General features: G+C 35.7%; 1 protein-coding gene across 4 annotated transcripts in view; it reads right to left on the bottom strand.

Annotated features, from left to right (window-relative positions):
* The window catches only part of NBEA (neurobeachin), a gene marked incomplete at its 5' end in the record, with an annotated part of 466,147 nt that overhangs the window by 21,310 nt on the left and 428,606 nt on the right, over window positions 1-16,231 (bottom strand). For 2 of the 4 annotated variants that reach the window (XM_082279411.1, XM_082279413.1), the window contains 3 exons: window positions 97-289; window positions 1,792-1,881; window positions 2,212-2,274. In XM_082279411.1, the coding sequence (XP_082135537.1) occupies window positions 97-289; window positions 1,792-1,881; window positions 2,212-2,274 (346 nt within the window). The remainder of the gene's footprint in view (window positions 1-96; window positions 290-1,791; window positions 1,882-2,211; window positions 2,275-16,231) is intronic. The other 2 variants (XM_082279412.1, XM_082279414.1) reach the window with 1 other exon arrangement.

The raw sequence follows: 16,231 nt of genomic DNA, 5'->3' as shown, positions 1-16,231 counted from the left end.
GTGCACAGGCAGGTGAGTGAGCTAAGCTGCACTCAAAATTAAAGCTGCATTGTTAAGGTCTTCAAATTTGAATGAAATGTGCATGTGAGAACCTACCTACTGTGTTGTGCCACCGATTGACTGCAAACAGCCTGCTGCAAGTGACAGTCACCACGGCAGGGATGGTCAGGTGGGGCAGCGTGTTGGCTGCCACATGTGTGACAGGGGAATTTGATGGGAACTTCAGCACCATGATGACATCCTGCTGCATCTGATCTTTAAACATGAGGGGGCTCTGTGGAAGGAAACACTGTTGAGTAGAAAGGAGAAGAGAGCAGAAGAAAACAGAAGGGATAACACAATTAGTGAGGAGGTCTGAGGGAAAACAAGGTTAAAAAAGAGCAGGCAAGCATGTGCACATACAGGGAAAACAACACTACCTGTGCATCTACTCTAGTGATGGAGGAGAGCAAGATCAGAAGCTATTATGGGAACATTACACGAGGATAAGTAGAGAATAGGTATGGTAAGGGTTATCATTACTGGGTGCAAAATGACCATTAGCATTAATTAGCATACAGTAAAATGTAAAATTATTCAGTAGTTAATATTCATAAAATAGAGACATGTCTTAATGAGTTAATCAATTAATACATAATAAATATTAATTTTCTAAACTACAACAGTTGAAAAAAGAAATTTTAAGAGTGACTCAAAAACTCACAGATGTTTAATTTTTCTTAATGAATTCCTCATATGAAATACAGCACTTCCAAACACAGACAATTTAATTCTATGTAAAGCATATGCTTATTAGGGAGTCTGTAACCTAATAAGGTTATAATAACCTAAGCCTGTTTCCTGATTCTACAAATGACACAACTGTTTGTACATGGACAAGGATAGTTATTGAGTATTGGTTTTAAGGATTTTTTTTTCAGCCACTGTTAAAACAAAATGAACTATTTCTAAAAGGTCAAATATTCCTTTCTGCTTATTGCCTTTAATTATTAAAAATATATTATCCATATCTTAAGAATATAAAATAAATATTATCTAAGTTTGACTTGTACACATTACTTAATACAACAACCACTTCCAGATTAATTTCCACTTTCCCAGTGTATTAGATAGAACAGTTTCCTTGTAGATAGATCAAATGATTGAAACTACTGCATGTATTACTGTTGATTTACAAAGCTTAAAAGAAATATCTAGCTCTAAGCATTTTATCAAAGGCACTCAGGGGCACAGAGATCTGTCTTGTTCAGTCTGGCTATTTCATACAATTCTTTACAAGAAGCACAAAGAGGAATGTGATGGAAATGAATTTTGGAGTTTGAATTGAAACTCAAAATATACGTTTCATTCTCCTGGGGGAATGGGTGGGAGGATTCCAGCATGATTTGAACTCCAATACTTCATTTCTGTCAAGCAGACATTGTTCATAAATCAGCCCCTAACAATGCATCCTTTAAAACAAAACAACCTACTCACTCTAAGTAAAGCCTGCAGTCATTCCACCACTTGCAGAAACAAGAATACAAATACGTACTTATCAAGTTTATATTTATTAAGATGGAGCCTTCTTATACAGTATCAGTAAGGAAAATCCAGGACTGTATGAAGCCACAGCTAGTCACACCTCCACCTTGCTCTGCTAGAGCTCTGTGATTTGTTGCTACCCAAAGCAAGCATGGCTGCATGGGCAGTGTGGGGCATTAAAAGTGTTGCTTTAATGAGTACTTTATGACCTACAAGGGATCCTAAGGTTCAAAGGGAATGCATTCCCAGCCAGCAGTCGTGTCTCACCAGGTGCATGGCAGAGCTCCGAGGTGGATGGGGCTCAATGAGCAACTGCGATGGCGTCTGTCCAAAGTTCTGTATCTGCGCCTCCATGGCCTGCAGGCAAAGGAGAGGGACTGTCAGGAGCAATATGCATCAAGGAGAGAGGTCAACACACTGTGTGACAATGCAGGCATATCCCAAGTCAGCCATGAAAAAAGTCCAGAAAATTCACCCGGTGCTCTCCTCCCAGGCTGCAGACTCATCCAAGTGTTAGTATTTTGTAGACAAGCTTTGCTTCTCCTTTCAAGCATGCTTCAGTTAACCAACTAACCATTCTCATCTCCAGTAACTGGCATTATATGTGAAAATGTTAACCTGTGAGGACATGTAGTACAGGTCTTGAGAGAGCTTTTGGTTTTTTTGCATTAAAAAGAACATATATACCTTAATAAAGTCCTTTGTAAGGAGGAAAGTATGAGGATCTCTAATAAAATAAGCCTCTGGAATCTTAAAAGGGGGAAAAGAAAAGAAAACTGAGAAAGAAAATTTATGTATGAAATGTAATAAAAACAAAATAAGTACTATTTCAACATGAGTAGGTGAAAAAAAAACGCCAGAAACAGGCACATTGTCAGGCACATTAAGACTAATGTAGAAACCTTTCCAATTTGCATACATTCATTGAATATTTATTTCATCCTTAATTTTATTGCATTTTTTCGTGGGCTTTCAGGCTTTGTGGTTTAGAAATGAAAACTTAGCAATTTAAATGCATTCTTCAAGACAAGTCTAATTTCAGAATAAATCTTGACTAATTCTATAGGTAGTAGAATACAGCACATATACTGAAATGCTTCTAATCAAACAGTTCATTCAAACAAAAATATATCTAAGAGATATTCTCAAAAACTTTGGTGAAAGATTGTTACTTGTAATAACAATTGTTAGAGAATATTCCTTTTTTTTCAGACAGGTATTTATTCGACCTTGTAAAATCAAGAATAAAGCATTCATAGAAAACGAAACTGTCAGATTTTGAAATGCACAGTGCATTGTGTACCCATATATGTACTGCACCCTGAACTACTGACCCTTAATATTTTTCTTGTGAGCTTTATGAATTTTTCATTGGCTACACAGAATTAACATGAAAACCCACCAAAAACTATCTTGGTAAATTTTGTTATTTCTTTCAGACATAAAACCATAAGAAGCATGATAAATACTTCAGGATACAGAAGAATCCTTTTAATGCACATATTTTGTCATTCCTACAAGCCAATCTGTGCTTTCCTCCACTTCGCAGCATAGATATAAGAACAGATGTCAGAGAGAGATTTCCTAGCAGGTCACTGATGTCCACCACTCTTAATGCCCTAGACTGACAAGTATATAATGGAATACCACAAACAAACATTTCCTGAAAAAGAAACATAATGCAAAGTCCAGTCAAGCAGCTGAAGGACTTTCAATGGATTGCAGCCCCAGCACATTTGATGCCATAATTATCCTGGTACAGGTGATTTCTTGTTTGTTGAGTAATTCAGAGTGAACTCCAGCCTCCAAGGCACAGAGTGTTTCTTGGGAACTGGTGAGCATCTCAGGTTTTATTAACATCATTTAATGATGAATAAATTTATAATCACAGATTAATTTTATACAAACACATTTCTGTGGGCATATGTGTGTACATGTGTGTATGTCCATATAACAGCTATCTATATGCACAAACAGTACAGTTTGTGCATATAGATAGCTGCTGTATGTATATACAAACAGTATCTCTTTACACACTGTGTAAATACCTTCACTCATGCAGACATTTTTTATACAGGAATACAAAATTCACTTCAAGTCATATAAAGATAGTATTTTCTATTACATTCAGTACTTCAGAACTGATTTTCCAGGTGAGAAGAAGGGAAAGGAACTATACTTGTTTGGGAATTTCATTTTCAAAATTAAAAATACTAATATTAACAATATCAGTATATATAAGTGTGATATATACTTTCACACATATCTGTCAATAATATTTTCAGAAAGTAATTTCCATTTTTTCTTTTTTTTTTTCCAAATAATTATCAAGGTTAATTTAATTCTAATTTTTGAAAGAATTCTGCGTTGAAATAAGAGTGTGAATTGTTTTTGGCAGCAATAATGAAAAAAACCCAGTTCTTCCTCTCCTACCCTTTATAGTGATCCCTTAAATGATACTATGTTCTCTCGCAGGAGCATAGAAATGAATTATTAATTTTTTTCTGTGCCATCCAGTTCTAATTTATACATTTACTTTCATGTTGTCCAGTCTTGGCAAATTCTGATTGTTTGGCTGTAAATTCTGCACAAGTAAATTTTGCTGGCTTTCCCTCTCGGTTCAAGTAGATTTATGGAGGCAATAGAGGAGGAGAAAGAGAAGTAGAATACAATAACAAACTAACATGAATTTTTCAGATTTTGAGGAATGGACACTTAAAATATAATGGTCAAAAGCAGCTGTTATTTTACAGCTGAAGATGTGTTCGTAAATGCTCACATTCTCTATGCTCCCATAATTTTAATACATTTAAGTTAATGTCAAGTCCTTTTGTAAGCAGAACAAATGCAGAACCAAGACCTTGATACTCAGGGAATATTGAATATTTTTTGCTGGCTTGCATTTACAAGACAACTGCCTGTCCCCCACCCCATGGATAGTAATGTTATCCTTTTCAGTCAAAATACCATTTATAAAACTGACACCTCTTAGAAGCATTAAATAAAATGAACAATGTTTATTTAAAAAATACCCATAACATTCAGCTACTGCACTGAGACTATAGTCTGCACAACACCACTGCTGTGCACAGCTACCACTGGTATTGCTCTCTGGAGCTCACAATACTCACAAAGGACAGAAAAACCTTGTCAAAACTTAACACAGAAGATAAACATAATCACACAGAGATAAAGAGACTGGCCCAAGGGTATTCCTAATGCTGCCTCCTATCAGATAGCTTGACACAAAATGAAAAGCAGGTACAAAACAGATCTGTGAATAATAATGTAATACATTGATTTGTTTACAAGAGAACTCTGGCTGTATCTAAAATTAATCTGAAAACTGGTAAGTGTACACCATGTTTTTTCTTGAGCTGTAAATCATCAGACTTTAGATTTATTTAATGGTCTTAAACATTTCATTCTAATTAATCAATTCCTTTTCTCCCATCATATCTTGAGTATTGTGTGCAAAGTACTACACCGCTCCCTGAGACACACATTCTAGTCAATTTAATACAAATTTTAATAAAATCAAGTTTATTCTCATTTCACCTTCAAATGGCCTTCAAGCAGAAACAATATAAGTTTGGAATTCAGTGGCTGCCAGATTTAAAGCTTTCAGAACAGCAAAATGGCAATTATATTAGTTTTCTCTTCCTCAATAAGGTGTTGCAGAAAAGCTATTTAGTGAGTTGATTTGAGATTCCCTACTGTTTTTAATACACATAAAATGAGATTTGTACTCCAGACACTTCAGGGAGTATCTGTTAGGATATGATCATGTATTCAGAAAAATAAATTGGCTCTTAACATATTATTTGATAATAATAGGTCAGAATGAGAAACAAAAATCTGTAAACTTGCTGGCAATTCCAAGTTTAAAATTAGTTGATCTCACACAAGCTGATTTATGCACTCAAGCAACACACAAAACTGCATATGACTTAATAATAGTCATTTACCAATAATATAAAGAAATATCTATTATACATTTGCATACATTTTGGTCAAGAAATCAATATAGCAAATAATCAAATCTTATGAATAATACAATGATCAATATCCTCAGTGTATTTTGCTCAAAGAAAATAAATTATTGGTTTCCAATTTTTATGCTTAAAGGTAGACTGTACATTCACAAGGACACTGGGATGCTGCCCTGCACCCTGGAGGATGAGGCCTTAGCATCAGTTTCCCAAGGAATGAAGAGCTCAATGCATTTGCTTTGCTCATTATGCAGTCTACTGAAGTATCTGGGTTTTATTTCTGCTGCTTGAAATAAATACAAGTATGCTTCCAAATAATACAAGCACTCTGTTTCTTTAGGTGTAAGAATTACTTTTAGTAGTCAAAGGCAACGCCTCCGCCAGCAAGAAGTGAAACAACAGAAACAGAGCTGCAGAGCAAAAGAGTTGCGAAGAGGGAAGAGGGGAGGGGAGGGGAAGGGGAAGGGGAAGGGGAAGGGGAAGGGAAAGGGGAAGAGAAGAGAAAAGAGAAGAGAAGAGAAGAGAAGAGAAGAGAAGAGAAGAGAAGAGAAGAGAAGAGAAGAGAAGAGAAGAGAAGAGAAGAGAAGAGAAGAGAAGAGTATTCTTTTCTCTTAAAACAGACCTACAATGATCACCTTGATCAACACCTGACTACTGACCAAAAGCTAAAACATGTCGTTAAAGGCATTGTCCAAAAGCCTCTTAAACACTGACAGGCTTGCGGCATCAACCACATCTCTAGGAAGCCTGCTCCAGTGGTTGATCAATCTCTCAGTAAAGAAATGCTTCCTATTGTCCAGTCTATACTTTCCCACATGCAGCTTTGAACCATTCACATGTTCTATCACTGCATACCATGGAGAAGAAGCCATGTTCCTCTTGAGGAAGCCCTGCTGAATACATGTCCACAGTAGGGTTTTCCCACCAGGCTGGCTCCACCGAGGGCTGCAGACCCCAACAGTGACTGAGCTCTGCCAGCTGCACCCCTGCAACATGCAGCTTCTGCGGCTTGGGAGCCAGTTCTCACATTCCACAGCTGCACTGCAGCTTACATGAAAGCATGGCAAATAGGGATGGTTGGCATATTCATTTCAGAAGCACAGGGCTAATCTAAATGCAAATGCTAGAAGTGACTCATCTGAAACATCACAGAAATTAAGGTTTTGTTTGCTCTCTGACATACCTCTGCAAAAAGGGTAAGCTGTGAAGCAGTTTAGTTTTAACATACTTTTTCTCTAAAAATGTTCTTTAGAAATGCAGATAAAATCAACAAGGAAGATATTAACAGCCCGTTTCATTTGCAAAATCCCCTTTGCTGAGAGAGATGCCTGGTGATTACCTAACACAAGAAACATAAAATCATGAGCACTTTTACTATAAATTATGAAGGGAAGAAAGAAATTACTAAAAAACAGACTGTGCTGCAGATAGACAATATTTTTATTCTTATGTGAAGTACTCTTATTAATCTTCACTGATTACCACAACGATCAGTAAAGTTTCTAAAATTTTTATCTTTCTCTGTTTTGTTTTTGTTTTTTTTTTTTTTTTTTTTTTTAACATATTCAGGCTTCTTACTAGAAATTCCCATAATCCTGGTGTGTTTTATTCTTTGTTACCACATTGAGGCTTTTCTATAATCCATTTTCCCCTGTGCATGGGGACTGAGTCCAATGAGGAGTGAAAATCTCTAGGCATTTGAGAAATATGCAAAACAATAGTCATCCAACACTGCCTTTCCTGGAAGTTTTTTTCATTTTTGCATACAAGTAAACATAGGAATCCTTTATGTGCTTTCCTTCCTGAGCAGCCAGCACACCCAACAGCCCCCAAGCACCGTCTTCTTCAGAGAAAATATGATTGACAGCCTTTTGGTGGGTAGCATAAGCAGCTTGAAGTGGTTTTGTTTTGTACAAGTGGTGTGAGATATTGCTTTTTACTTTGCATCTACAGATGTTAAGCAGCACCAATATCTTCAGGATTTTTGATAAATTGATTAAGAGTATTGAATTCCATTTTATTACTGTGTGTTTGGAGGAAAGAAGTGCCGTTGTTTAAACACAAGCAATGACTCAACTATTCCGGAGGTTTCAAACAGTCAGTTATTTAATCAGGATACTCAAGGGACTGAAAGATGGGCACTAAAATGGATTTTCTCCACAGGTCACTACTTTATTAATTTAACAATGGAGAAGGGGCATCCTTAAGCTCGTTCCCTTCACAGGAGGTATCTCATTGGATCCCGTGTGCAATTAAATGGCTCCCTAGCAGAACACCAACAACTCAAAGCTGACCTTCAGCTTCCCCCAGAGCTGTCCACCCCTGAACTTCTTCCTCATTCCCCTGTGAAAAGAGAGAGTACTATGAAAAGAACAAGAATGTGAAATGTAAGATCGCCCATTCTCTCTTTTCAGGCATGAGTCACATCGGTGATCTTTGTCTCAGGGAGTGCTGCCTATTTCCATCCACATTTACCTCATGAAGCTAATAATTGTGACACCTAGTTCTTCCCTTTCTTACCTTTATAACTCCCCCATCCTTGCTCCTGGTACTCCAATATGCCTCTCTTGAAAAAAAAAAAATATTTTAAACACTCTGCCAGCTTAAGCAAGCATTTGGTTAATGGGCTGCAAGTGGGAAATAAATTCAATACATCTCACAAACAAAAACAGAGCAGATGAAGCAAAAATGCCATAAAGACGAATATCCTGCAGGCAGGACAGGTTTAGCTGAGTGTTCCTTTCATGAGAATTCTTTTATGAATTCTCTCACTAGTAAAGTTCCCATGTGCCTGAGCACAAATGCTTCCATTCCCCTGAAAATCATGGAGAACTTCCTTAGGCTGAAAAGGGCTGATATGAAGGAATTAAGCACTCCCCTCCCTTCCTAAGTATACCAGAAGGAAAAAAAAAAACCCTATCATTTTTCTCATTCTTGTCCTTTCCAACTCTGCCTGGAACAAAGTTTAGCAATGATATAACAAAATTCTCCCATTAAATTACACTAAAACCTACAAAATTCTCTTCTACTCTTAAGCAAAAAGCTTTGACTCCAAATTCCTCTGACAAGGTCTGTGTTGTTATAGGGGCTTCTCAGGCCACACTGCTCATTTCATCACATTCTTTTTACAACTTTGATAAGTTCTAAAAATGTAGGTTGTGCTCCCAGTCCATGACAATTTCACTGCCTTTTCTTCCATGCTGTTTGCCTATATACAAAGGCAAACAGGGAGCATCCCTTTGCTTATAGAGTCCATGCTGTGCAAAACTCTAAACATAGCCTGGAACTGAAGAAATTATTATCTTTATTTATAATTTTGTATACAAATACATGCAAAATTATTTCTTTTTTTATTTCTTCTTTTGTATAGTCTAGCCTAGACTTGAGTATTTCAGCTGGAATGTACCTACAACAATCATCCAGTCCAACTCCCTGACCACTTCAGGGCTGACCAAAGATAAAGAAAGTCGTTAAGGGCATCGTATAAATGCCTCTTAAACACTGAGAGGCTTCAGGCATTGGCCACCTCTGTAGATAGTCTGTTCCAGTGGGTGACCACACACTCAGTAAAGAAAAGCCTCCTAATCTTAAGCATAAACTTCCCCTGGCAGAGCTTTGAACCGTTTTCATCTGTCCCTGACTATCAGAGGGAAGAGCTCAGCATCTCCCTCTCCACTCCTCACGTACCTTTAGAAAGTAATGAGGTCACCCATCACACAAAGAACATTTTATTATTCTCATTTCATTCCATTATTGTCTTCAGTTGAACTATTGTATTTCTTATGTTCATGTTTGTAATTATTTCTGTCCCATACAGATTGGTAACATTTACTGAAACTCTCGTGTTCATTGATGTCATACCAAATGAAATCACTGCTCTGTCATCATTCTTCCAAATCTGTATTAAGTTTGTAAAATAAAATGTTTCTTTCTTTGATCATTAAGTTACTGAGTACAAAGATTAGAAAATATTTTACTGCTAAATTACTTTTGTAAGAGATATAATAGCATGATGCAATAATTCATCAAATATGTAACTTAATGACATAAATAGTTAAGGTTTTGAAACCTAGGCAATCAGGATTTTTTATTTTTAGATGACTGAAAATTGCCCTTAAATAACTTTCTGATTGGTACCTAATGAGCAACCTCAGAAACAAAGATTCTTCTCCATTTGAAAAACAATTTCATCGTTTCCAAAGATATTCACTCATTTTTATAAAAACAAAAATTTTTGTTGTTGTTTTTGGATTATAAATATTTAAGGTGACTGTCTGAAATAATTTCTTATCACCGAAATAAGGAAACACTTCCATATCCTCTTCATTATTCAGACACCAACCCTTATGGTCAGATTCAAAAGGCTAAATGGGCAAAAGCTCTGTGTGATTTGTTGGGTGAGAGGCCAGCCCAGATGATCTTTCCCATCTGGTGTTTAGGTCTACGGAACAAACTTCTCTTTGAAATCTTGATTCTTCAATGCAAATTACTAAAATGTACACCTGAAACATGGAATTTCCCTTTTGATACTACTCCTTTGCATTACTCCTTCATATGATGGTAATCAAAGCATTACAACATACAAAACTGTAGACGTGTCCTAGTTTGTACTTCCAAAGCAAACCAGACCAAAAAAGCTCCATTTCCTCAATGTGACTCCTATTGTATAACTCCTGTTACTAACAAAAAGTCCTAACTCTTAGGCCTTAGCAAGATCTGACTCTGAACATCATGTTCTAGTCTGGCCAAAATGTAGCTTTCTTCTTGAGTTTGTGTTGCTGGTTTAAAGTTTCAGGAAATTCAAGCTCTTGTTAGAACTAAAACTCCTTCAGAAGCTATTCTTGCCTGTGTCTTTCTGTCTTCTTTTTTTAAAAAAATATATCCCATTACATTCTTAGCTTTTACATATCTCTTGGCATTCCTACTTAGGAGTTTTTGCTTTTAAGCCAAGTGTTTCCATTGTGTCATCCTTTAACTAATTTATTTTTCTCTTTTGCATACGAAATACAAGCCAGGATGATGAAATCTTAATTTATGTTTTCAGATCTTTGGGATGATTGTTTGTTGGGTATTTTTTTTAAAAAGAGGAAACTTATGAAGCATACATTGCTTTTTGAAAAGGCTCCTAGGATTCTAAATGCACTACCTCCAATAATGAATAGTTATTTCAAGGCTTTTCTAAAGTGCAGGTAAATTTGTTACATTTTCTTGAGTATGAAATAAAAAGTGTTATGAATTTTAAAATACAGGTTCTCACTGAAACCACTGCAGATTTTCAAATTCTACAAAAGATAAAATAAAAGAAATTAAAAAAAAAATAAAAAGAGCATTTTCATTATCATCCTTTACTTGGCAGTCACTAAAATTTACAGGCATTTAAAAAAAGCCAAAACACTGCTTCTGTCTGGGATGCTACAATTGTTTCCACATGTGAAGGGCAGTGTGTGACAGCAAGAAAAGATTGAAGTTCCAGCTGTGCCAGGCTAAAAATTGCCAGTAGTACTTTTCAATACGCCATCAACTGCATTTAGAAGTCCACTAAATTTTACAAGTCAAAAGTACGTAAAATAAAGTCTCGGTTTTTGTTTAGAAATGCCTAACTAGATTATACTATACAATATCTCAATGAATTCACTAGTTAAAAAATAAGTCCCAAAGGTCAAGACTAAAAAATCCCATAAAGTTTTGGAAGGCTGCATAATTTCTCTCCATTAACCATATCAAGAACTATCTATTCCTATGGCAATTCCCTCATTTCTATAAGCTTCCCAATGACTGCCTTTCTAACCCTTTTTATTCCTCCTCCTCTGCAAAAAAAAAAGCTCCAAATGTCTATTCTATCCTTTTCCTCTCTTTTTTTTTTCATTTGTCTTCTCATGCTCCGTCCCTTAAGAAGACAGGAGTTGTACAAATGCCCACCTTCCCATGCAGTTCCATTTCCCCTCCTTCATCCCTCACTATTATTTCTTTTCAGACAAAGAGCTGCTCACCTGACCTGTCCAGTTAAATTCTACAGCACATGCAAGGCTTTATTCTGGATAGAACTTGATACTGCTTTTGGTTTTCTTATTATTTAAGAAGAATTTTAAAAAGATCTTAAACTCACACATCACTGATCCATCATTATTTATACTAACCAGAATGCTGAGCTGAAAGCAGAAGCTAGTTATTCTGTGAAAATGAAGACAATGGTATTACACATTTATAGTCCTACAATAATAAAGTTCCAGATGCTGTGCAGGAGTGAAGATGCTACAAAAGAGAGAAGGTACTTGTGAAAAATTTCTTGTTATTTTCCTCTCCACTGAGGCAGAAGAAAGAAACTTCTACTGTTCATGAAGATCTCCTGGGGAAAAAGACATGAAGCAAACTCCAGTCTGGACAAAACAGCAAAACTGGGCATCTCTGTCCTTATTCCACAGCCTGGTCAAGAAAGAAGAAGCAGTCAGCCCGACTGCCACTCACAGCTCTCAACAGGCCAATGCAGCAAGTGAAAAAACAGTGTATTTTTTAGGAAATGTTGGGATTGAATATTTCTGAAGGATCCCTGGCTTTCAAGAGGGATGACTACTTCATGAGCCATGAATGGTCACAGAAGCAGAAAGAGCCTGGGTTGCTGCTTCCCAAACAGCTGCTAGAAAAAAAGGAAAAACTAACCAGGATGGGAACAAAATACAAGTACCCTAGGCTTGTTAAGTGCTTGGGGAGTAATTGGGATTCAAGCCAAGGAAGTAGTATTGGGCTATTTCCCATGGTTTTCAGAGATGCTTATGTCATCTGAATAGTGCACTGCCTCTTACACACTGCAAAATTTTACTCTGTGCAGATAGAAGAGAAAAAATTTTGGTGACTTCATCAGGTTTAATACTATAAATAGTAGCTCTCCTCATCCTTAGTTTTGTTTAAAACACTGTATGTTTTTAATTGTCATTTTTAGGAGCACAGAGCCCCTTAAGCATAGCCATCCTATTCATAAAAATGCAACAGTAATACCAGTAGGAGTTTTTACTGAAACTTGGAAACTTCATCCATTTTTTTCTAATTAATATTTTTTTGTGACTAAGAGCTTTCACAGTGCATGCTTACAGATGGTTTTAATTATGCTTTTTATTTTAAAAGCTAAGTTGTGAGCCTTAAAAATTAGCAATTAAACCCTTAAAAAATAAACAAATGCATGTAAAGTTTCTGCAATGACAAGGCTAGTTTGGGAAGGAATGATTTTTTTAAAGAACAAAAATACTTCAGTACTTCCACCTCTTCCATGATTTTTCTGTCCGTCAACTGAGTTTATCCTTTTTATAGGAAAAAGTCTCAAGTTTTTTCCTTACTCTACTTCCACTTCAGCTACATCTCCCTCCTCTATACTGTCCTCTTTTTGTCTTAGGAGATGTACATACATTTGCATTTTATTCTAAATAATATAGTAAAATATTATAATATTCTAAATAATATAATAAAACTACTAGACATTTATACATTCTGTGTAACATCCTGACAAAATTGGCAATATAAGAAATAAAAAAAGGACTGTGAGTATTTAGGAAAATATTTGATTTCTGTGATCCGGTGTCAATTACATGCAAGTGGGTTTCGTTGTAGGAACTATAGCAAAATATGCTTTCTGGATAACAATCTATACATTTTAGATGCTCAGGATACTTACTGACCACAGATTTTAAACCCATTGACTTTGGCCTATTTAAGTCACCAAAGGATCAATGACTCAGACAGGGTCTTAAACAGCAAAGAGCTCCAAAGACCTGGCTGTCTGGAAAAGTTTCCATCCATAATGTATCAATTAAAAAAGCCCCCTCAAACCAAATTCTGCATTAATTTTTCAGAAATTAAAAATTTATAAATATAATCCAGAATTAAAACAAACAGAAAAAAGCACAATAACACAGAACAGGAGTTAATGTAATCAAGGGAGGCACAGATTAATGCAGTTACTTAAAAAGCAGCTGTGTTCATATTGCTCTTAAAAGTGTCACCATAACAAAACATAACAGAATAAAAGATTCAGGTGAAAATGTCACAATTTTTCCATTTTCCCACAATGTACATTCTTCCTAACAACCCATTTTCACAGTGTTTGCTCATTCTAGTTTGAGATTACCCATTTAATGAGGCTTCTACAATTTCTCTTACAAGATGCGTACAGCCAAATTATGGCCTATAGACCTTTGGAAGCTTCTACCAGTATGTCTAAACTTTCACATCTGAATTTGACCCTGTAAGTGCTAGTTCATCTGGCATCAGACCTAACAATATCCCTGTATCAGTTGGCATGAACAACTCTCCATATTCCTGCCTTTCTGCTGCGCTTCTGCTTTGACTGTTATTTTCTGTCAAGCTCTTGAAATCCTGTTCCTAAATCAGTCTTCTCTGTTCTCCATCACTAGGATGCTTTTCCCTGAACTCTTTGAGATCTTTTTGGTAAACCAACACAGAGAATAACACCCCATGCTCATGAGGAAGTTCAACCAAAACATGAAAGAAAGGGGCTCTTTTAGCAACCCTGAGGCAATTTGGCCAGTAGTTGACATGAATTTGGATAATCATAACCAGGTAGACTTTTGAACTGCTGGGGCACTGACATCTTATATGTAGAAGTAAATAAATGAAGGTGTAAGATTAAGTCTAGAGAATATAATTGTTGTGGAAAATAAATGTTATTAATACCTCAAATAATTAGTAACCTTTGCTGCTGGAAGAATGACTTACATGTTTCAGAAAGCCATTATGCAGAACATACACATCATATTTATTTCTATTTATTTTTACAACTAAGACCTTCCCCTTCCTGAAAACACAAAATGAAATAAGGAAAACAGGGAAGAAAACAGCAGAACAGGCCTTCTGAAAGCTGGGCAGTAATAAAAGAGGAAAGGGTAATAAATAATCAAAAAATGCATTTTAGCTGTGATGTTTTTCCTTCTTGTTTATTACTGAAATAAAACATGATGACTGAAGAAATTTTTAATGCTTGGAAAGCAGAACAGGCTCAGTAAACCAAAGTATCTAGTATGAGTATTTTGTTCTTGTTTTATAAACATAAAACTATACAAAATGTTAAAAAAAAGTGACTTCGGGTTCTACTGCTTTGACCAAAAAAAAAAGTTGCAAAACCCTTGAATAAAATCTCTTCTTGTTAATGAAATAAAATTAAGTACAGAATGTGGCACTATAACATTAGTGACTTTCATTTTTCATCTGAACACAAATTAAATGCAGGCTTATCTCTTTGCTCTCAGCTTCATCTTACTATCACAAATCATCTGTCTTGTTCCCATCTTAAGAAGGTGCACTGAAATTTTGAAAGCCCATACTCTTTACTACAAATTGTGCTTATGATGAGGCTCCGGCCATCTGCCAACCTTCAATACCTTCAATTTATCCACTGCAGGACATAAGACCTGTTTCAGAAAACAGGCAAACCTTCAAAGCTCACATCTGAAAAAGGACTGATGGGGAAGTGGGGAAGTAGGTAAAATGTACATACTGAAAGGTGTCACATATAGTATTCATCACGTTTCAGTGTATATTAGAATTTCAGTTTTGGAACAAGGTCATACTGTTACATTTAAAATAAATGTTCTCAGTTATTTGCAGGGTTTAGCTTATAAAGAAATAATTCTGTTTGGATTATTTCCCAGAACACATTCTTCAAAACTTCACTTTTTTCTTGACATAAATTGAAAACAATAATATAGATATACTGTATACAGGCTTCAAAATGGCATTAAAGAGGCACATTATCAATATGTTTAAAACATTTAGAAAGCTCAGCTTTGCATCTTTCTAAGTGAATGACTAGATACTTAGACTGAGTAATATCTGTTCCAATAAACTACTGTGTGGGAAATGTTTTGAATAATGGTTAATTTATGCTGAAGTAATGACAGCATAATACAACTGAAATCTGTGCTAATAGGAAAAAAGAAGCCCCTTCCAGCTATTTCTGTTACAATCAGCTGCAGCAATTTTCACCCCATATCTCTCTCCTGCATAAAATATTACTTTAAGCGTATGTGAAAATGCTTGTTGCTAATTTTAAAAATCAATAATTGGTACCTGTCATCCATATGGAGAAAAACAAAAAAAAACCCAGACAATAAAGAAATTTTCATGCACAAGACCTATATTTTATATATTTCTGCAATAAAAGAGAGCAATTGTGGTTAATGTTCTTTTCATATTGGTGAAACATTAAACTCAGTTTGGGTAAGACTCCAGGATTTTAAAAAACACATGAAATTTCTAATGTGGATGAGAATGGGCCAAACGATTTATTCCCAATAGTACTTCAAGTATTAGATGACATTTTTGTGGAATATGGGTTATTTACAAATTCACTACAGCATTCCTTTGATGAATGAATGATCTGAAGTATTTAATAAATAGGCTGATTCAAGTCCCATCAGCTTAAAAAGTTACCATCAGCTCTTATGTTTGAACACAGTGTAAAGCTGGTGGTGTACCTTGAGTGGCAGTGCTTAGCTCTACCTGGATAATGAGCTTTTGAATCAATAAATAAAAAACAAATCCCAAAACTTCTAATATGCCATTTTGGACAAAAACCCCACCTCTACGCCACAAACAAATGCCATATGTTTTACTTTAGGAGACTGTGTCTTTTCTTGATTCTGAAATGGTTCTGAATTCCCATAAACATGTAACAGCATGATCCAGGAATGGTCATGAATTCAAATCAT

The sequence above is a fragment of the Coloeus monedula genome (assembly GCF_965178545.1).
Source record: "Coloeus monedula genome assembly, chromosome: 3".
Lineage (NCBI taxonomy): Eukaryota > Metazoa > Chordata > Aves > Passeriformes > Corvidae > Coloeus > Coloeus monedula.
Note: the sequence above shows the minus strand (reverse complement) of the source record. Positions and strands in the feature narration are given on the sequence as shown.